This window comes from Morone saxatilis, unplaced genomic scaffold, assembly GCF_004916995.1.
Source record: "Morone saxatilis isolate NCDOM2014 unplaced genomic scaffold, NCSU_SB_2.0 Contig0, whole genome shotgun sequence".
Taxonomy (NCBI): domain Eukaryota; kingdom Metazoa; phylum Chordata; class Actinopteri; family Moronidae; genus Morone; species Morone saxatilis.
In genome coordinates, this window is record NW_023339650.1 from 12,076,130 (window position 1) to 12,099,162 (window position 23,033).

The 23,033-nt window shown below is 40.6% G+C and overlaps 1 protein-coding gene across 1 annotated transcript; it reads right to left on the bottom strand.

The window, feature by feature from the left end:
- Window positions 1–408: 408 nt before the first annotated feature.
- Window positions 409–19,710, bottom strand: drd3 (dopamine receptor D3). Its single transcript, XM_035652634.1, has 8 exons — window positions 19,529–19,710; window positions 17,301–17,627; window positions 12,210–12,322; window positions 9,578–9,714; window positions 7,800–7,993; window positions 5,055–5,120; window positions 3,201–3,576; window positions 409–1,509 (listed from the first exon to the last, which is right to left on the bottom strand). The coding sequence occupies exons 2-8, from the start codon at window positions 17,583–17,585 to the stop codon at window positions 1,313–1,315; spliced, it is 1,368 nt and encodes a 455-aa protein (XP_035508527.1). The 5' UTR covers window positions 17,586–17,627; window positions 19,529–19,710; the 3' UTR covers window positions 409–1,312.
- Between the last annotated feature and the right edge of the window lie 3,323 nt (window positions 19,711–23,033).

Sequence of the window (23,033 nt, forward strand, 5' to 3'; positions counted from 1 at the left end):
TCATTTCTTTCCTTTTTGGCTTTACTCCTTCCTACTCAGCTCTCCCATCATCCCTTATCTCTTTCTGTGTTTTTCTCTCCAGATTCATCCTCCTTCTGTGTCACTGTTGTGCCCCTTTATACGTCTCTAAATCCCCCCTCCAAATATCCTGTTCACTCAGCTTGGTTCCTCTTGTGTTCCTCACAGAAAGCCCACAAACGCTTTTATTTGTCAGTATCTGTTGGTGTCTCCCGTCATCAGCAAAATTAAAATATACACGTGCATACATGAGCTGTGTAATACCGTATGCGTATAGATAGATGATTGCAAGCCTGGAAAACATTTCATCTTTTTTTTTATTTACAACACACTGCAGTAAATGCCCTGTGCATGACAGACCCTCCCACCACACTGTTTACAATCCTGCTTGATTGGTTAATATTACAAGGCTCCTGCCTTCACCAGCACATCCCGAACAGCCAGCAGGCAGCTCTAAATCATGGGAAGGTTTGCCAATAAACAGGCAGTCCCTTTAAAAAACACTGAAAATGTTTCCACTGTGCGTTACATCAAAATCTCACAATTTTAATTCTAATGAATCCACACTGAGCACAATGCCTCCACATCAATATATATGACAATCTTCAAAACGATGTGAGTCTTGGCAGGGACCAATACAATCCCTCCAGCACCATTCAAGTGAACGCCCTTGAAATTTGATTTGTGCATGCACTGGTGAGCAACTGATGGTGGTGATGATGATGATGAAAGGAGGGGGGGAGTGGGGGAGATGAGTAATATCAGTTAATCCACACAGTGCGGTGGCAGCGGGCCTAAGGATGAAGTGGCCCGCAGCTCTATGATCAATTTACCAGCCTTAAAGCTCCATTGTGGCTCTAAAGAGCTTCCAAACTTACATCGATTGGAAAAATCCTGCACTGAGGAACTGTGCCAATGAGCAGTACATATACTGTACAAGATGGACCCACAAGAAAGTCCGACACCTTGTGCTATCAATAAGACTGTGTGTGAAAATGTAAGTCTCATTTGAGGAGTAATACTGTTCAAATGGAGGCCTGTTAAGAAGCAAAAGTTTGATTTGAGTTAAAAATCAATGTTTGTTTGCATTTATTGCATACCACAGCGTCTCTTTCTATTTCATGCTTCACATTGCTGCTACTGTGGAACTCCTGCAGGGTACAAAGCAGATTTTCTTCCCTTGAGCATGACCAGTGTACATCTGTGGTCACTGTTTACCAAATGCACCACGCCAGAGTTGAGGCATGAGTGCACAGTCTCATTTCCATTTTAATTTCCTGGCACGCCGTCTTCCTCAGCAGCTGAGGACCTTGATGAAGGCCCGTCTGAACTCGATGTTGAAGGTGGTGTAGATAATAGGGTTGAGGGCACTGTTGACATACCCCAGCCAGGTGAAAGCACTGTAAAGCCCAGGAGGCACGTAGCATGTCCTGCAGTGGGTGTTCAGAATGTGAGTCACAAAGAAAGGCAGCCAGCAGATGAGAAACACCCCTGGAGCAGCCAGAGAACAGGGAGGTATGGAGAAAGGACGAAACCAAAAACACAAGAGCAAAGTTGTAAAGAATGCATTAAACATGTTTGTAAGCTGAAAACATTAGTGGTTAACTAGCTTACTAATAACAGTAGCAACCAAGCGTTACTTCTAAAGTTAGATAATAATTATTACGTGGGGTTATGTCAGACCGGGAGCTATATCAGTGTTTAGAGCGATACTTCATATATTAAGTATTTTGAAGGATGGCCCCAAACCACAAACACTGAGAGCAAAATTGTGTATACAAAGAAGATTAAACTGTGTGTTTGTCTGCTGCTAACTAACAACAATAACCAAGGCCTACTTCCAAAGCCGACTCAGCTAATAATGTATAATAATAAATGCAGTCATTAGCTGACTAAATGTATTTCAATAATGGCTCATTCATGTTCTTTATTTAGTTTGGGGAAGTTTACACTTTAGCAACTTAAGAAAAAAAACAACCTAAAAGCCTCTTTTTATCAAGGTGAAACATACTGTTTTTAATTTAGGCCTTAAAGCAATAAAGCATAAATCTAACCTGTCCAAGTATGTATTTTTTTAGTGAGCTTCCAAACAGATTATGTTAGAACAAATAACATTGCAACCAAGATTTATAATACTAAGGCTAACTAGTTCTACCCCGTAATACAAGAACAAAGCTGCTTCTTTATTTCATCTTCTAATGTTATCAATTGGTGAGAATGATGACTTTTTATCTAGCTTTAGTTTATTAGCATTTTAAAATGTGTTACTATGTTCATTAAAGACTCTTTTACATGGTTGTTGTTTTACAGTTGCACTATACAGCTAGCCTGCTTTTGTTTATCATTTTGTAAACCTATTGCTTTAAAACTTACCCAGAATTTCATACAGTGAATCTGCTGTTAATTTAAAAAAAACTGCTTATTTGTGCTAGAATAGAAAGCTTGACAGGCAGGCTTGGCAAAGAGTCAATTAAAACACTTTTGGTACCCAATTAACCTGTACTTTGTGTGGAATTCACATGCAAGACTTGAAGTCACTTAATATACTTAACTGCAGCCAACAGGACATAGTTTATGTATAAACAACTAAGCATAGTTGAAACACGCATTAAATCCATGCACTGTAATTGGGGTCACAACATGCAGCAAAGCAGTGGTCTGTTGGCTGAAAAGCAGGTGGGAAGTGGGCCGGACTGAGATAATTGTCTACGTGTGCGCCACAGATTTCACTGACACCACTGTAATGCAATCAGACACCTCTGATTACATTTTTGTCAGCAAGATCTATGCTATGCCAGAGATAACTTGACCAGGCTTATAACAACCTGGCTGATAATTGGAGCGTGTGGAAGCTGTGTCGGGAGCTACAGCGTGTGTTGAAACCCACACTGTGAACCTGAAGCCAGACATTTTTTTTTTGACATTTTATCTTGATTTATTGTGGCTCTGTAAAATATGCAGCAAATACACAAGGAGTAAACAAATGTGCTGGTGTGCATCACAGCCAGATGACAGGTACTCGGTACAGGTGACCAGGTGCATATGGAAGAAAAGTCCATAAGAAAATGAACTTTTAGAATAAGTAACTCAATCCTATAAAATTGCATGTATTAAGGGTAACCATGACATTTGTATTTTCATTTCCTCCGCTTATCCCACTTAAGACCTAAGTCTCCACTCACCAAGCACAATGGCCAGCATCTGAGTGGCCTTTTTCTCCCGTGCGTGCATGCTCCTGAATCGTGGGTTGTTGGTATGAGAATGAGGCACCGGCCGCAGTGACGTGTGTGTTCGTCCATTGGACAGATCCTTCACCTCGCAGCTCATTCTGACCGGAGGCTGTTCATGTTGGTTGTTCCCCTCCGCCTCCTCCTCCGCTCGCTCTTGCTCCAGCTCGAACTCGGTGCGGCCGCAGGAGGCGTGGCTGATGCTGCAGCAATTGTGTGTGTCCACCGGGGGCAGCATAGAGTTCTCTACAGGTCCCGTCTTTGGTCGTTTGCGCCACAGGCATCCCGACAGCAGGTTGGGCTTGGAGGGACCTGAAGGCTCTACACTCTGCTGTTGGGACAAATGATACACGATTATTGGCAAATTGTACAGTGAAAGAGATGAAGTGCAATCAGCACACATATTTAATCACATAATAAAGCTGTAATGTAATACTGTAATGCTCTAATTAATATTTGTATGTAAACAAAGGGTCAAATGACTATGAATAATGTGAAAGGTATTGGTTGTGGGGACAAACCAGCTTCAGAATGATCTATTTATCTATTAACTCTGCAGTTCCCCCTCAACTCTACAGAATATTTTAGCGTCTTTCAGCTCATTGTTTTAGTTTTCGGGCCTGTAGCTTTAATGTTTTGGTTCACTCAGAAATTTTCAGTGAAACAAGCTCTGATAAACATATAGTACTGTATCCTGCCAAGCACCAAAAGGCAGACAAAGTTAGAACATAATTGAGAATTTAGCTCTCTAAAGAGATGGATATTTTCCTCAGGAGTTGGTAAAGACCAAAACAGAGTTGAAGGGACCTGCTGGGTGTCAAGAAAAATAACAACTTTATAAGGTGAAATTGTGTCAATGTTATTATTGTTTTGCCCCCAACTTTGAAAAACAGATCAATTATTGCAGCTTCCAATGTTTGAATTTTAAATAATTCCAGTTCATTGCACTATTATTGACAGATTACCTTTATTTCATCCTGCTTTAACCTCATGTTGAAAATATTAAGCTCCTGAGTAAGCTGACAAAGAAAGTTGGAGGTGATGGTCAGTACATCTCAGATGAGATCTAAGTGCCATTCAGACAGACTGAAAGTGGTGGCAAGGCTCTTCCTGCACCTCCACTCCCACAGATGCACAGTTGGTATTCAACACACATCAATGCGACTACAGTATCTGTGCATTGACTGTAAAAGCAATATTTCAGTTTTTATAGCCTCTTTATTGACCTCTTCTACCAGCAAATACTTTCTAAAACATAAACAAATTCTACAAATACTGCTCCAACGAGCCATTTCTCCTAAGAAGTGTCAGTTTTAAGCACTGTGTAATGTATATTTCTAGTATTGCCAGAAACATGAATTTTTATAGTCTCCTCTTACTCACACACTCATCTCATCACACATTTTCCTCAGGGGAAAATTACAGATTGTTATTCCCTCCGCCTTTGAACAGTCTGTGGATTATGCAGGTGCTGCAGTGCGTCACCCACAGACTTTGCTCTGTTGACTAGTGACCAGGTGACACAAGGCAACGAGCCACGCTTCGGAATCACAATTTTCAGCTCCTTCTCAGACCCCTAGGCTGCGACCACGGACGATGCATGAACATAGACACAGAGAAACTCGCATGAAAAGCTAAAAACAGAACCGCCTTGCGTGCCACCGTGTCACAATACGCCAACACAGTCAATATGAGAGTTAGTCAGGCATTGGGCTGGTCTGCATTCAGCAAAACTAGAGCACTGGGGGAAAAAAAATCAATTCAAGAATTCAGGCTTGTGTGGGATCTCTAGTTTAAAATAACACTCACCACTTTAATCCGTATAGGTGACAAGTCTTGCTTCGCCTTGGGAGTCTCCTCTTGTAGACAGGTCTCCTAGGGGAGTAGAGGGAAAATTCAAGATGGGAAATATTTTCCAGAGAAATGCTCAACCCTCCCTTATCTCAACACCCCTACCAATCAATCTGGAGGTGCAGAATGTTTTTCGCCATTCACTTGGAAACTCACTGATGTCTATTCATCGGTTGTTTTTGTTTTTATTGAACTTCAAACAAACCTTGTTGAGTGTCACAGACAAAGTACATCAAGAGAATTAGGATTCACGTCTCTTATATTTTCAGTCACTCTCACTCCTGAGCCAAATACTGTGCAACTCAATTAAAGCTCAGAGTTAAAGATAGCTGCCTTTGAGACAAAGAAAAAACTGAAAGCCTCGTTTGTCATATCAAATGTTCCTTTAGTTGACTGAGTCAGAGTCCTATTATGTTATTTCAAATCACTTTTCCATTATAACTCTCTCAGCCTGAACTACTCCAGGGCTCGGATCTTACAACGGGTGTCTCCAGTCATGGATGAGATCTCAAACTGGGTCTCACCCACAACCAATTATCTGTAACCTGCTGTTAAAATATTGGACTTGACTGTGAATTTGTGTGCATTGAAGGGGAGAAAAATGGACTGGAGTGAATCAAAACCACATTACACAGGAAGCTCCTGGATTTGCCAAAGCTGGTCAAGTTACTGGATGGAATTATCACATAGTGTCTTTTTATACATCATATTTTAAAAATAGGTTGGTACAGATGCACAGAACATGACCTGATGTCTCCTTGCCCCTGGTTAAAAGATAACGGCATCATTTGTATGATAGATCTAACTGGAGCAAATATGATGGATGTGATCAAAGAACTGACAGCTGGTTGTAAACTAAATTCAGAACTGAACTGTAATGAGACATCCAACCTTGTCACAAAATCACTGAAATAAAAAGAAGATGCTTTTTACGGACTAAAATATAATTTATTGCTTTGTTCTCAAAATAAACATAAAATATTTCCTCTCTATCTAAAAAACAACTTAAATACAATTTGTTCTCTTTGGCTCTTAAAAACCAGTATATATGTGTGGCTGCAGATCGAACTAACTGAACACGGCTGCCGTCTATATTTGACTTGGGAATGAGAACAAGTTGTGAAGATAAACTAGGATAAACTACAATGGCTGCGAAACACGACAGAGCCTTTTTACAGCCAGTGTTTGGTCTGTTCTGTAGAAACATGGCGGTTTAACATGGCAGACTCCAACCGACCCGCGGCGTCTGTAGATAAAAAAATGGCTCATTCTAAGGGAACAGAAACACAACGATTCCTATTTTCAGGTGATTTTATACACTAATGAAAACATACCTACGAATATTATATTCCATTTCTGACAATAGACTGGACCTTTAATGCTATAGCCTACTCTTAATTTAGCATGATTTTAGCTAAGCAATTAGCGTTCCCATTAGCCTTTGATGTGTTTTGTATTGAGTTAGCTATCTATTACATATTTACATATATATTGTTTGTATTTGTGTTTGTTTGTTTGTCCTTCTTTTTTTCCCCCTCGTTCGAGTTTGTTAAGTGAGCTCAACGCTCCGCCTGATTAAATTTAGCCTACTATTTTTAACTTGACAAGCCCTTTTAATTAAGAACACCTTCAATTTTACAGTGACAACCGTGTCAGCTGCTTATGAACCGAGCTATATGTTTCATCTTTGACCTGTTGCACTCAGCCTACATTCACAGAGCAGCCTCACACAAAATCACACAGCTTTTCTCTCCTATTAGGGCAAAGTAATATTCCTGAGATAGTCTTCTGACATCTCATCTGAACCCTTTTACCTGTGGCTTAAAATAAAAAGTCATGCATATTAGAAAAATACTCGGGGAATTTTATCCAGTGTTTCTGACAGCGGCAGGGTATTTTTAAACTGTAATGGAACCAGTTATGAGGCTTTGGGGGAGGTTTTGCTAGTGAGGTATGTGCACATAAAAGGAAGAGGAAAGGTGAGCGCGTCCAACAGAAAAGGTGTAATATAAAGGTGAAATGTAATTTGCAAGTCATTATGAGTATGCACAATGTGGGTGAATGCGAATGAGGGAAAGGGACTGTACCTGAATGATAAATATAACATTGCTGGTAGAAAAACTTGCGCCTTCAAAGAATCAGCTCATTAGGAAAGAATGTTTTTTTTTTTCTCAGTCAGGAGATGACTGCATAATACTGGATGTGAAACATCTCTTTGGTTGTTGAGACATCAGTAGTCAATTCATTAATGAGTAAACAGCAATGAACAGCAGGTCAGCAGTTATAAAAGTTAGTAAGCATAACAAACAATATTAAACAATTAAATTTGCAGTTATAAGTCAAAACAAACAATAAAACAATAAAAGAACCTGCTGTTATAAATGTTAATATGTTGCACATAAACAACAATAATCACCAGTTATAAATGTAAGTCATTAGTACTGTTTACTTATTTATAAATGAATTGCTATTGCCCTGCAGCTTTATTCCTGAATCTAAAAACACAAAGCAAATGTTTTGCTGGAGGAGGATTAACTCAAATGTTGTTCATATTAACCACTTAAACCTGATTTATAAATGATCAAGCATAAATGAAGGCATTAGTTCCAATTTACACATTCTTCATGAGAGGAGCTTTTTTGGAAAGTGGTGCCATAATTCAGCAAAAGTGACACCTGCAAAAGATAAATATAATAATCTCACCACAGATGGTGGAGTTGAGCCTGGCTGCACCTTCCCGCTGGCCTGGCCAAAGGCGATCCTCTTCCGCCTCATCCTGAGGAAGACGTAGATACGGATGTAGACCAGCAGAGTGACAATAAACGGCAAGTAGAAGGACACCACCGAGGAGTAGATAACAAACTCAGGGTTGGAGATGGAGCACACCATGGGGTCATCTGAGTCAAAAAAAAATAATCATTATGCAAAACAGCCTCAAAATCACAGGATAATAAAGGTTGGTGTAATTTACAGCTGACCTCTGACCTCTGGTGCATGTTCTCTATCTTGAAAATAACATTGATGTCTTATTCTCTTTCATATTCTGCAGACGTACTGAATTGTACGGTGCTGTACTCAACGCAATTATTGTGAGGTGGAGGGATGATTGATCTGACAACAATTGCGCCATAAATTCAGGACAAAAGACCGTTTGACATGATAATGATAGTGTAGAAATCAATTATTGCATCAGAGTTAAATATCTATCAGGTAATAGTGCTGCGAATTGAAGAAAAATGATGCATGCTCTGACCACAGCTGTGAAATGAACATTGCATGTCAGTGGCATGAACAAACTGAAGTGATTGGCCTCTCCCTGGATGTTCATCCTGGATCAATACCACATATCTCAACACACAGAGAGAGAGATGGAAACAAGGATAGACAGGTACAGTCTATTTCTAGCCACACTCCAAACCTCATTCAGTTTCTTGATTCATATTATTTTGCCATTTTGTTTGGCACTTATACAGTATTTGTGTCATCAAACTGCTCTTTTTCAATCCATTTCTTTAGAATGACGATGAAGGATCTTAGACCTGATGTGACCCCATTGGTCCCTCTCTGCAGCACTGATGTGTGGTTGCATCCTGACAAAACAGTGGAATTCCTGCAATCACCATCCATTGTTATGCATTGATTGTAAGTGGACTCAACCAAATGCCTGTATCTCTGTGAGTAGCTTTACATTGTGTCTGACTAATGCTCTTCTTTGTGTGCGAGCAGTCATGCATCTGTGCTGCTGGCCATTGAAATTAAAATCGCTGCTGGTGATGTCTCCCGCATTTCTTGTTCCCATTTTTATTGTCTGGTGGCTGATTCTTCATGTTCCCACATCACACTGCAAGATGTGATTTTGTCAGCACAGCAGATTTTCAGCTGTGTAGAACATGAATAATCCCGAAAACATCCCTCAGAATCTTCTCAGGAAGAATAAAAAAGCCTCCTGCTAGAGTGACAATTCCTCCTCTAAGCATTTAAACAGCCTTTAATAGTATAAATTCGCTATTTTTGTTGTTACATACAGTATTTGTCGTCATTTGTCAAAAAGTGAAACCACATGCTTTTAAATAAGTTGAATTGAACATATTAGTACATGTCTTTCAAACTCAACCTGCTCCAGTTTATAACACAGGCTATATGTTAAAAAGTCTCATCATCAGTGGTTATTTTCTCAGAGTGAAGCACAAGGCAGAGTCACAGAAGATATTAAACAACATTTTCACAGGCTGAGTAGTACAGGACAGTGCTCACCATGACCAGCAAATTGACTCTGACATGCTAAATTGGTGGAGTGCACCTTAAAATCGCACTTTAGATTGCATTTCATGTCCCACTGCTGACCCCAAACGGCAAGTAGACAGAATTCTGACCCTGAATTTCACAGTAAGTTGGTGCCTCGTGCTTCGCATTCTATCCTGTGTAACTTGTTTCTACGCTACAGTGCATTTAGACAAATTTCAAAATGTTGTTGACCTGACCTGTGGTGTTGAAACCAAACAGCAGTGGACAGGAGACAGCGAAGGCCAGGACCCACACGGTGGCAATCATCACAAAAACTCTCTTCCTGGAGCGATGGGTGGTGTTGTACAAGACGGGCATCACCACTGCTGTGTACCTGCAGACACACACAGATTAGAGTCTGTCCAGCTTTGAAAATGTGCGTGTAGAGGGGATAGGTGGTGACATTTGAATGAGGAGAAAAGTGCTGATATGGTAGAGTAAAAGGGAATAATTAGAGAGAGAAAAGGAGCATCCCTGAAAAGAACAAGTCTTTGGGGAAGCCAAGAAATGCACTGCTGAGAGAAAGCGGATAATATGAAGACCAACAATGAAGCAGCAAACCAGGCATTTCTATTTAGAAACAATTTGGGTATTCAGCAATAAACCTAGTGGGCCTTTGATTTAAATGTTAATCAGCACACTATATGCTATAAGGGTGTATAATGAGCCCGGGAAAACTGGGTTCAGCAATGGCTTAGAAGAAGCAGCAATTACGCTGGACCCCGACCCAAAATGGATGTGATGTTATGTTGTTTAGAGCCAGATAACTGCCACGATTGTTTATCCTCATCAGACTAATTACACTGGTTCCTCTGTGGGCAAAATGCAGGGCGAAACCCGGAGCACAGACATTCACTAAAAATACTCTTCCATCCCTGCTTTACTCTGTCTTTACCCTCCTGCCATGTTGCTGTCTGGTTAAATATAAGCCGAGATGAAAAAGTGGAGTGGTAAAAAATAATGAACATGATTTATTGATCAAGTGCTGCTTTAACTTACACTTTTAGTTAAGGATGAAAATAAGCTGCCTCAGCTCTGAGTCACTGCTCAAAAACATGACCTACACTTTCACAAAGACACTCCACCTTTAAGTTTGATGCAAAAACTTCCTTTCTGGTGTATTTACGCTGCCTCTTAGTAGCCTGGTTTGACTTTTCCTTTCAACAGGCGACAAATCTTCCGTGCTATCACAGGAGTGATTTCTGTAAAGTTATAAATAAACAAGGCTGTCACAAAGGTAATGCGAGCGTGTTATACGCTATCATTGACACAGAATGCCCCTGGTGCTTCTCTTTAATGTAGCACCTCACAAAGCGTGTAAGCAGTGTTGTTGACTCGTCTAATAATCAATCACAGACAACCACAGGGCTCCAAAGAACTTCACCCCTCAGAAGCAAATTATGTATTGTGTTGCGAAGAAAACACTGTAGGACAAACATATATACCAGCAGGCCTGTAAACATGTGCAATTAAAGGAGCAAAATAAACAAAACAAAAAAAAAGGTTTCCCTGTACTAGACTATGGCCTGATCTACCTGTTTGGGGGGCCCTGGGCAAAAATGTCTGCATTGTGTATGTACCATGTTGCCTTTAAGTTCCCATTAAAATCTATTGCTGGCTGCAGGTTTTTCTGTGTATTCATTAATTTGTGGTAATTTGAACCTGCAATAACATCAACATCAACAACATTGACATATTATCACCCTTTAAACTGACATGGTGAACTTTATAGCCAACGGTTGCTTATTTACACATCCAGCAGTTGCGAAACACATTCATCAGTTTTTAGTCATGTTTCTGACCACTTGGCAAATGCAACTCCAATATTAGTTTTCTTTTAGCTCAGTTTTCAGTCTCTATCAGCTCCTGAAGGTAATCTCTCTCTCTCAACCTGCTAAATATTCCACTATTCTCTAACTATATATGTCTGTTTGCTGTTCAATGCTGAGCAGGTGGAACCAAAACAGTAAAGTTGTGGGCTGGACAAGCAAAACAAACTAAAACTTGTTCAACAAAATCTCTGTAAAGTTGTGGGGAGCTGCAGATTCAGGTGATAATTCTCTGTATGACTAAGAGTCTACGAGTTAGGGATAATTGAGATAATAATCCAGGGCTATCTTATTTGTTATTGTACTTTGCAAATTCCTTTACAAATTTGCAAATAATCAAATTACCAGGAAAACAAACACACAATGAACCAGGAACATTTGAGGCCTCTGAACAACTGTTGCTTTGCCCTGGTGAAATCAGCTTTGTACACTGGTATCTTATGAAAGCATCCATCGGAAGGAAAAGACTCCCTCCTCTGTAAGTGCAGTACAAATATATCCCCACCTTCAGTTATTTATGTTATTCATTGTATATAATTGAACTCTTGCCTGGGGGTGTAAGTTCAAAGACTATTGAGAGCTATTAAATATTAACTGTGACACAAGAAGAAAACTAAGCAAATAAATAATGTAAATACTACAGTAAATTTTCAAACTGACGGCACGGCACAGCTCCTCCTGCATCAATGCAAACAAATGCAATTAGACGCAAACATACCTAAGAACTTACAACATCAAAACAGAAACACATAAATCTCCTCATTTCTGTCGCTCACTGACGCCCACAGATATACACACATATCTATTAAGAGGATACAAACATGATGGAAAAAGTGTCCTTCTCCAGGAAGTTTAACATTTCTATGAGGTGAGGTGAACAAAAGAATAAGATCTTGAAATATGGAAATCTCACTTGGATGACATTTAAACTGGAGATGTCATGGCAACGTCATACACAATAACTGCGGTAAGAAGGTAAACACACACTCTGCACACTCACCTGTCAATGCTGATAGCACACAGGTTGAGGATACTGGCGGTGCACATCATCACATCTAGCGTGACAAAGATGTTACAGTAGAGCCGGCTGAAAAGCCAGGCACCGCCGACCACCTGCACAGGACAGACAGGCATATTAACAATGCACACCTTTCTCTTCCCCTTCTCCACCGTGAAGTGTGAAGCACCTATTGAGTGCACACATGAACGCACACACTCGCGCATGTGACAGAAAAGGCAAGGAAGAAGGAAAAATGTGCACATGGAGATAGTTTGGCCTACATGACATGAAAAGGATATTGAAAAAAAAAAAAAAAAACATATTCACCCTGATATATTGAACTTTAGCATTTATGCTAATAGGGGTATTCATTAGGCAAATTTATGCATGAATTAGCAAATATGTTTATGTCAGCATATAGCACTTATCCTCATCCTCGGATAACACAAACTGCAAGGTGCTCTGAAGTGTAAATGTTCTCTGATGATGCCGCCATGATGGACAACATACATAATGTTGTTAGCAGTAAAGTAGAATCGAGGGAATGTGTCAAACACAGGATCTAATTATCCTCAAGGGAGTTTCCAACTCTCAGAAAGGACACTAACCCCAAGCTAAACCAATAACACCCTAAACCATCCCCTTGACCTCCACCCACACAGCAGGCTCCTGCTCAGACCGACTTTCACTTTGGCTCCATAATGCCTGGTAATAACTGTCTGACAAAGATAAATGGGATCCAAGCTCTTTCGCCTGGTTACTGAATCTCTTTAGTCTGAGATGGGAATATACGCCTACCCACAGAGGCGGCAGGCACACATGGGAATACGCAGAGGCACACACACACACACACACACACACACGTACAAAGATGTAAATAGACAGCAATCTCTCTCGCACAGATAGTGCTGAGAGAGACAAACAGATACACCAGTGGCGCTCCCAGATATTTTTCATAGGGGTGACCAGAGGGGGCCACTCACATGGGGTGGCACAAAAACCTAAACCAAAAGCTTGGAGGAGTGGGGAAGTTCATAACATGATTATGAAAAATATACATTGTTGATTTAAATGAATAGTACCTAAAATGTCTAATAGAAGCATACAATACGTACAGAAGCATCAATGTATCAAGGAGGACCTCCCCTTGATGGCACCACTGAGATACACTGAGTGTGTTTTCTGAGATACACTGAGTTGTTTTCGTATACAGACTAATGTGGAATCTACTAATGTTCATTTCTAAACTTCTGTGTATCTCTCCGCAAAATGCCTAACCTGAACACAAATGCCCGTACACATATTCCAGTTTTAAATGAGCTCTCCACCAATTTTACACATAAAAATGTGTTTACTTGTCATGGTTAGTACCACTCAGCGTGTGAAAACAGCTGCGTAATGTCTTCTGTGGGTCTGGAGGAGCTTTGTCAGGTAAGAGAAAATAAACCAGCTGATGTCACATCATCAGGGTTATTTCGTTTTGGGCTTGCGGAATACACAGTTTTAACAGAAAGGCATTAAGTTTGAAAGATGTGGATGTTTAGCAGGTGTGGAGGTTGTAATCTGTTATACTGTTCAGTGGCATTATGGGAAGTATTTGAACAAGCATTTCTGCACCATGACCCAAACTAGCACCGTTCCCCACTTCCTTCCTGCATACAATTTCTAAAAAGGGTTTGTGTAAATGGTGTGTGCACATATACTCAAAAAAGTAAGTGCATACTTACAAATGGTGGATTTATGAGTATGCTGTTAATGTACAATATTGATCCATAATACACTGCACAAAAATGGAGCACCTGCTCACAGCTGCAAAAATATAAATTGCAGGTGGTAGTGAAACAGGAAGATCTTACATAGGAGAAAACCTGCTAAATGGTAAAATATGCACAAAAACACAATTCCTAATCCTAACCATCCTACTGTCTTTGTGGCATACCACTATCATCATTTTAATCTTTGTAAGGACATTTGGTCTTTTTAAGTATAGAAATAACAGCACACACACATACACACAATATATACACTGCCCACTGCCCCCCCCCGCCCACACACACACACAAAGACTGGATATTGTGCACAGTGTGGGAATATGATAGTGACTCAGAGGGGCTCTGCCTCGTATTGACTGTGAACATACAGTATATGTGATCCATATGTTCACAGCAGTGACGTGAGAAGACACAGCTGGCACAGCATTTGTTTTGGACACTAGGACACAATATACAGTATCTATTAGAGGGAGGTAATCTGTGTTTTCTTCTGGTTTTCCAGGGATCTCAAACTAAAGGCCTATGACAATTTTTAATACTTTTTTTGTCTAGTTAGCAAAAAAAAAAAAGACTCTTTTTATGTGTGGATTTCCTTTGGTGAAAAATAATGGCAAAAGCCAAAGGTTCCTGCAAGCGGTTGATAAGAAGAGAGAAGGTTTCATTTCGTCTCCATTTGTTGTTTGGCTGTGAACAACTAAAACAATAAATTAATAAAAATGTCTACAAACTGCTGTTTGAATATTGAGCTTTCTTGTTGTACTTGAACGCTGAAGCGGCCCTCCCATGAGATGCAGGGGCATGTCCAGAGGGGGGGCCTGAAATCTGATTGTCCACCCCAAGTGCCAGTCCATTATCCTTATCTCTTCCACTCTGCACTCGTCTTTCAGAGGCGGTATCAGGCTCAGATAGATAGATACTAATATCATATGAAACTAAATGACCTAATGCATGCATTGGCACCAACCGTGTCATGCTAGCATCTCAATGAGGGGTCCCTTGACCTCTGACCTTAAGATATCTGAGTGTCCCCACGAATCTCCCCTTTGCAAACGTTCCCATTTATCTAATCCCACTCTAGCTAATCCCCTGCAGTTTTGGGCAAAAACCAAACACGTTTTTTGGATGTGAATGTGTTATTTTTGCCTAGTGTGTTTGAATATTTCTGCATACTGGGATCCCTAAACAGTATTGGAATTTCAGAATTTCCTAGTCCCAGTCAAAAAAGTCTGGACTCACCCCTGATGAGATCACAATACCAGCATTGGCCCCGAGCCAATTTGTATTTTAGACCCATCACATAAAGTAAAAGTAACAGGAAATTATGGGGCTACTACTTTTCTTAGATATTTTTCATTTATTCATAGTACATTTGTTATCAATAATCTTATGTTTTCTATCAGATCTCACTGTATTCCACATAATAAAACACTACTGATAAAATCTTGAACTTGGAAGAGGAGCATCCGCTGCACTACAAATGGAAATGTTTCCGTAGTCAGCTCATACATTTTCTGAGGGAGAGCAACATCATTTAGGATGAATTGTGGAAAGTAAGCGCTCAGTCATTGCTGCCAATACAACCATTTCCTTTAAGTACAAGTCATACATCAACTGTGCCATCCAGGGAGAAGGTGGCTTGCTCAAGGGCACATTATTAGTACCTGCTGTGGGTGGTGCAAGCAACACTCAGTCACTTTTCCTGCCAAGACATGCCTGCAGAAGTAAACCTGCAATGTTCTGGTCACAACGAGCTAATCCCCCTGTCCCTCAGATTAGACCTTGCAGCGTGATGGTGCACACAGTGCCAGTCTTGGGAGTCTTTGACCCTGACTCTGAACTAATATGTTTTTTCCCAGCCTCATAGAAGATACTACTGACCTTTACGTTCCTGCTAAATTAATGAATATTGCACTTTTGTATGATTCAATATGTCCTTCAGCAATTATATATAATCTACACGAATAGTGAAGCACTATCTAACTACCTTTCATCATCATTACTGTCTCCCTATCACCCACACAGTTGTCACTCTGTAATAAGCTCCAAATTACCCTCATCCTTTTTCCCTCTGACTGTAGCTCCCTTTTTTGGGTGCCAAAGTCCACTTTGTCTCCTCCCTTCCCTCTCCTCCCTTCCCCTCTTCTCTCTTCTCCTCTCCAGTGTCAGCTGCTCAGTCATTGCCAAGAATGTGTATTTCAATCTCTTCCACAACCTCTGTACTTCCTCTCCATTTTCTTGCCCTTCTTTTGCTTCAGAGCTCTAGATCAGTAATTCCCAACCAGAGGTAATTGTATCACAAGAGGGGTACTTCTGCAGTTGCCACCATGGCTGCAGGCGGAAAGACTGTGGGGCAGCTCAACTACTAAAAAAGAAAAAAAGAAAATTGTGGTGTGATTAAAAAACATTTGTGTTCAGGAAAGAAAATAAGGATCCAATTAGAATTACAAACTCGTGTGTCCCTTTTATTGTCATAATAACCAGTAAACTAAGCTGACTGTGGCAATACCTAAAGGCCAAAGAGACTGCATGGAAACTATTAAATCATCATATCCAGCACATGTTCTGCTGCAATGACATTGTCTGCACGCCTGTCTGCCCCTCTGACAGATCCCTGGCTTGGAAACGGGAACGCTATGGCAACTGTTGTGTGTAGGTGCTATATTTATGGGATGTGTGTATAAATGGGGATGTATTTGATGTCTATTATGTCATGTTGTGGTGTGTAATGTGTCTGTGTAGCTACTGTAGGTATTTATGTGAGGCTCTGTACAGACTGTGCAAAAAAAAACAATAAAGAATCTATCAAGCAAGCAGAGAAGTTGAAATAATATGTAAAAAGTAATTAAGGTATATATTTTTTAAATAGTTAATATAATCAAAGGATAAACAGTAAAAACAGCTAAAAGTAATAAATGGTATGTCGTGTAACTTAACATCTACTTTGAAATAAACTGAAATAAACTTAATCAGCAACATGAACTTAAATTGTCCGTTGATTCTGGCGGCACCTGTGGACAGACGTGGTCTTTCAGACGTCTTTCCACTGCCTTGTTTAATTGGTTTCATGGGGAATCCGACTAAATCCGACCTGGAGGCAGACATTAAGAATAACTACATAGCCAATGTTCTTGTGTGCTTATAGGTCATATAGAGGCATCAGTATTAAATTAAGACTGTTTCATAACCAGTAAAAACTCCTTGAGGTAGGTTTAAATGCTCTGATGCATTCCTATATGTCAGACAAAAAAGGTTGTGAGCCACTGCTCTAAATCAATACTACTGTATACACTGATATTCTGAGACACGATGACCTCCTCACCTCCAGGTACACAGCCCAGGGCATGACCAAAGAGGCCACCAGCAGGTCAGCCACAGCCAGGCTGACCACCAGGTAGTTGGTGGTCGTCTGCAGGGAACGCTCCCTCAGCACAGCCAGACACACCAGCACGTTTCCAAAGACGATGGCCAGGATGAGCAGGGAGTACAGCATGGCGTAGTAGTTACGTTCATCCTGCCCCGATGCCTCTGAGCTCTCATTCCTGTCGTCCCATCCGAGACTGTCTGATTCGTTCCAGAGCCGCTCTGCACTACTAAACAACGCCATGGGGGCGCCCCGGTGACATGGGAGGTGAAGTGTTTGGCAGACCTACCAAAGGAAAAGAAGCATGGTTTAGTGTTAACTCATTTATCAGATCTCCCTCTCACAGACGTTTCTCACGTCATTAGTCAGATGAAAGCACAGCATATTAGCCATCAGATGATGGTGGCAGGATCATTTCAGGTCAATGGCCTACTGGGAAACATCTCCTGGCAACAGCAGTCAGATGAACTGATGAATAAAACGGCTGAAATGCATCCGAGCAGTGATGTTCTTTTCTGTACATCGCTGCTTTTTGCTGCACACTGGCACAAATATTTTATTTTTCCTTAATGAAAAATGGAAACACATATCGATGGCTCCTTAAGACTCGGCTCTCTGGCTCCTACACAATCAACTCTATGAAGACTCAGCAGAAATTCATGCTCTTAACTGCAGACTTAATTGATGGTGTAATGCATTTCTGGTGGTTCCAGTTAACCTTTCATATGTACTTTCCTGTAAATTGCTTTTAATACAGCCAACAGAAACAGAAAACTACAAAGCAGAGATAGTAACTTTAATGAGGGGCCGGCAGTGTGCCTTTGAGCAGCATCAGTGAGGTAAGCTCATCAGGGAGGAGTAATAAGTCAGTGCAGCCACCCTGAGTGGTCCGGTTGGCTCTGGTCCCGGGCTCTGCTCCTTGCACTCCATCCTTCCTCTCATTTATTCCCAATCCTCCCTCTCTGGCCAGAGTCCAAATAACAGTGCTGTGGTGATGCTCACACCTGTGCCTAGATGTTAAAACAAACTGATCCATTTTTGTCCAGCTCCCACTTCTCTTTCTGTGACAGAAAAATAGGGAGAAAGACGCAGAGAAAATGGGACCATTTTTAGACCTGGCTCAAACCCAGGAGGCTTTTAAAGATTTCCTCAGTCTATAATCCCACTCACTTTCTCAATGGCTCCAGTATCATATGATTGTCCACAAGAGAATCTGAAGAAGCGAAGAAAAAAAAAAACAGCCACTGATACCAATCACCTTGAAGTCTCCTAATGGAAGTGCAGCACTAAGTTCATCACAGAATTAGGTGTGACAGGTCGTGAGGAATAAAATCACATCTATGCACACCAACACACATGCATTTTTAATCCCAGTCCCACTGTTTACGTGATACAAGGTTGCATAGTGCTCCAGCTGCATGGTTTGCTTGCGCTTGTAGATCAAGTGCTAATTGAAACTGATTTCCCTCTTCACTCTTTTGTTCGCTGGACCTCCCTCTCATATTAATCACCACCTGATCCTCTTCACTTAATGTCAGAGTGTAGGACTCTGACCTCTTACAAGTGTGCCTGAAAAGGGCATCATTAGACCCTCAAATGCATGCATAAACAAATTCAGAATACATATATATATATATTGTGTGTGCTGCCTTTGTAAAGCCTCTAAAGCCACTACGAAGGATGTAATGGAAGGAGTGGGTGTTTCTATTTTTAACTGCACATACAGTAAAGCCTAAAGACAACTTAGTTACATTATCAGAAAATTAGTAATAAATCAATTAACTGGGGGTCATGCAGGCAAAGACGAGGTAACTGACAGTAACTGATTTGTTTTTTATCCCAAAATTCATTACAGCTGCCAGGGAATGTTAATCTGCGCGAGTAGTAATATTCAATTAAAGATCACGATAGCTCACTTTATCACGCTTCGCAATCACGCTTGCAGATTGATTGGGGTCAAATATAGTCCACTGACAGGAATAATTACGCACAAAACGAGTTTCCCCATATGGTCACATATCAGAGCACATGCTGAATGAAACAATTAGCAAACAAAGCAGCAGACAAGAATGCAATTTAAGACACAAACACAGGGAGAAACAACAAAACAACATTTAAAAGGGGAGTTTAAGTATGTAATTTAATTTTTTTTTTTTTTTTTTTTTTTGCCAATTAAACAGACTTACCTGTTATGTTTCCCAGTGAAGAATTCATCAGATGCCATCGAGGGAAGGCATCATCCGAGCAGATTTAAAAGTTATCCGGTTATCATCGGGTCCAGCTCTGCGAGGAGAGCGGGAGGAGCGCTCGGTGCCATTGCGCGCAGGCGACTGTGAATGTGGGAAGCTCTCACTGGTGAACCCGCGGCGCAATCACTTACTTCACCCAGAGCTCCGCGGCTCAGTGAGGGCAGGTAACACGCGTTGAGCTTTTTTTTTTAACACTATGATTTTGCAGCCACACCGGCGGCGCGCGTCCGTGCGTGGCTGCAGACGTCAGGTGTCTCCCTTTGCGCGTTTAGTGATGCAGCGAGTGGCAAATGAAGGTGACCACTTATTACAACCTTTAAAGAATCTGTTTTAATTTCAGAATTAAAATATGTTTTACTTAAATATTTAGTTTAAAGGATAATATATGCTAGAATCGTGTCCCATGGCTGTATTCCCCAACATGACCCTGAACCAGTCTGGGTCGTGCTATGCTGGAAGTGACATTCGCATAAAAATAGTCTAATGTTGGCCTCATAAAACAGGACCAGTAGGATATCCAGAGCGTAAATTGTCAGTCTGGATCTGGTGCATGAAAAAATGTATAGCCCATACCCATTATTATGGCTCTGGCATCCTATGAAGTCCCCTTTCGAACCCCTTTGGCACAAAGAACAAAACAAAAACAAAAAAACAACTAAAGAGTACCCAGAGCTTGTGTCTTATATCTTATATTCCCAGCCAATGTGCTTTGTTTTGTTATCTTCTACATGCCATTTTAAGATAAGAGTAGCCTAATAAGCCCTGCAGGAGTAGCCACCAAACAAATGAGATCTGGACCAAACCAATATGAAGTGTACCAAGGGAAGCTGTTGTTTTTTTTCCCCTCAATGAACCAGTTCCAAGTTGCAAAGAGTCCAATTTTATTGTAAAAGCTAGAGAGAACACAATCGATGTTTCTGCGGCACTTTGTTGTATTTTAATACACAATGGGGTTTCTTTTATCACTACATTAATCCTCAGTTGGGAGGCAAATGAAGACCACATAGCTCAGGTTTCCATTTATTTTTATATCTAAATGACAGCAGGTGACACAGCCTCACATTACAAAGCCTCCCATAAAGTGCAGTTTTAAAAATCAGTGAGCAGCAGAATGTTGATGGGCTGTTTGATGTGACCGCAGCAGCTGACAAACAGCCCTAACTGATAATTTTTCACCACCAACCGGCAGTCAGTTTGTATTTTAACTAATGTAAAAGTGTCCAAATGTCCTTGGTGCTCATTGGAAATTTGACCCATCCTTCTCCTCCACAGCAGCACGTTGGCACATACCTCCTGTGCACCGCAGAGCTGAAGAGAATCCTAATACACCGTGTAGCTGGCAGGAATCCATACATTTAAAACTTGACACAAGTAATGGTGTGTGACATCCATAACACATGCTGAATTTTGACTTTGGACCATATAACAGTGCACGGTGGCTTCTCCAACATGGCCAATAAATCCAGATTTCCCTCTCGCAGTCCATTTATGTACATTATGCAACATTCAGGAAATCAATCTCAGTCTCTCCAACATGAATGACAGCTACTGGAAGTGTGTAATTTTTTTTATGGAATTGCTATTTCCTCACTGACTTTGTGATTTATGATTACAAAATGTGCAAAAATAGTTTTTGAATAGAGGCACCTTCAAACTCCCTTTTCATGGTCACTGAGAGGATCAACTCTGATGTATAAACTCGTAGTGGGCCATCAGAAACCTTCTATTGATTCCTCCACACACACACACACACAACACAACACACACACACACACACACCTGCTGTATTGTTAGTGTTTTGCAAATAGCCAAAATGACGGCATGGAAAGGTGGAGGGTGAAGTGGGCTCTGCTTCCCCTCTGAATGAGGGATGTACGGACCTTGTGCAGATTGGGCACTTGGCAGCTGCTCTCAGTGCTGTTACTCACGGGATCTATACCTGTCTAGACCAATACCAGTGTGAAGGTCATGCCTGAGAGGGCATTGCTACAATGATGATAAAGGACAGTGGTAAGAGAAAATAGAAATAAACGTTTTCTGAGTTGGTTGAAATTTTGCTGCCATCTACTGGTCCAGAGATTGAACTGCTTTTATCCAACACAGAAACACTATCTGTGTCCCAAAGCCAGGTTAGCTTTTGAGTCTGTACGTATGAGTGTGTTCACAATGGAAATTTTACTAAATACAGTATACTCCAAACAGTCTATGGATGTTAAAAAACTCTTGAATTTTGAATGTGCAGTTGGTGGGCGTCAGGAAATGAAGGCGCTGCTCACAGCTGCTGTAATGTTGCACTTCTGTTTTTAGTAAGTTTAACTTTCATTCAAATTGTTGTGTTATTGACGTCTGATGGTGCAAGTTTTATTACCTGTTAAGGTAGTTAAGTTAATAAAGATTAATATATATTTAATTACTGATTAATCTGCCAATTACTTTCTCGATTTGAGAAAGTTTTCTTTTATCCAACCACATGTCCAAAACCCAAATGTAATGATATTACCGTCATAAAGGACAGAAAAGAAAAAACAGTATATATAATAAATTGTTCCAGTGAAAAAGCTGAAACCAGAGAACTTTCTGGGGTTTTTTTGCTTGATAAGTGACTAAAACAATTAATCGATCAAAATAGTTGCTCATTAATTTCTGGCTGATTGACTAATTGTTGCAACTCTACTATAAAGTTCACAATATACTGCATACAGTATATACAGTAGAGCATATAGTATTAGTATGTAGTATAGAACTGGAAACAGCAACTGTGTCCCAACACTGTTTGTAGTGTGTTCATACCGGAAAAGTGTCAAAAAAGTCAGAATGCACTAATGATGGGCAGAACGATTCTTTTTCACATAACCGGTTCCTTCAAGTTGATATAGGTATAAACAGATCAAATCTGTAGTTTTGATACTTTCTTACAAACTATGTCTGTTATAGTAAATGCACATTGGATAGTGCTGCCTGCCCCACAAACCTTCTCTTTAAATGCATAACCAGTTATCATGTATATTTTTAAACTAATAAAGATACATTCATTTTAATGAACTGATTCAGCATCCACGTATGTAGGTAAGCAATGTAAGCCCAACACACAATGTTACAGAAATGTGCACTGATTTGTCATATTTCCTGAGCATGTATCAAACGTCCCACTCCCAGTCTGTCTGATTCGTTCTCGTTCAGTGTGAGTGAGCGTTGCTGCCAGACTCTGGACTGAATGCTGGACTCGGCTTGAGTCACTCATTGACGTCGTTGTTTGAGACAATGATTCCTGCTCATTCATTGGTTTTCCCGCCTCCTATGTTTTGAGCGATTGCACCACCGTAGCAGGCATCTTGAGCAGTTCCCTGTTATAACAGCGAGTAGGTGTGGGCAGTATGAGTCAGGGATTCATGAGTACCTGGTACATACTGGACACTAAAGAATCATTCACCCATCACTAGTA

Bases quoted from the DNA above. Each gene is read 5' to 3' on its own strand.
- drd3 (XM_035652634.1), bottom strand. From the start codon at position 17,585: ATGGCGTTGTTTAGTAGTGCAGAGCGGCTCTGGAACGAATCAGACAGT. The intron at 12,323-17,300 runs GTGAGGAGGTCA...TGTCCTGTGCAG, and splicing joins CCTGGGCTGTGTACCTGGAG to GTGGTCGGCGGTGCCTGGCT. The intron at 7,994-9,577 runs GTCAGGTCAACA...TTTTTGACTCAG, and splicing joins GTTTGGTTTCAACACCACAG to ATGACCCCATGGTGTGCTCC.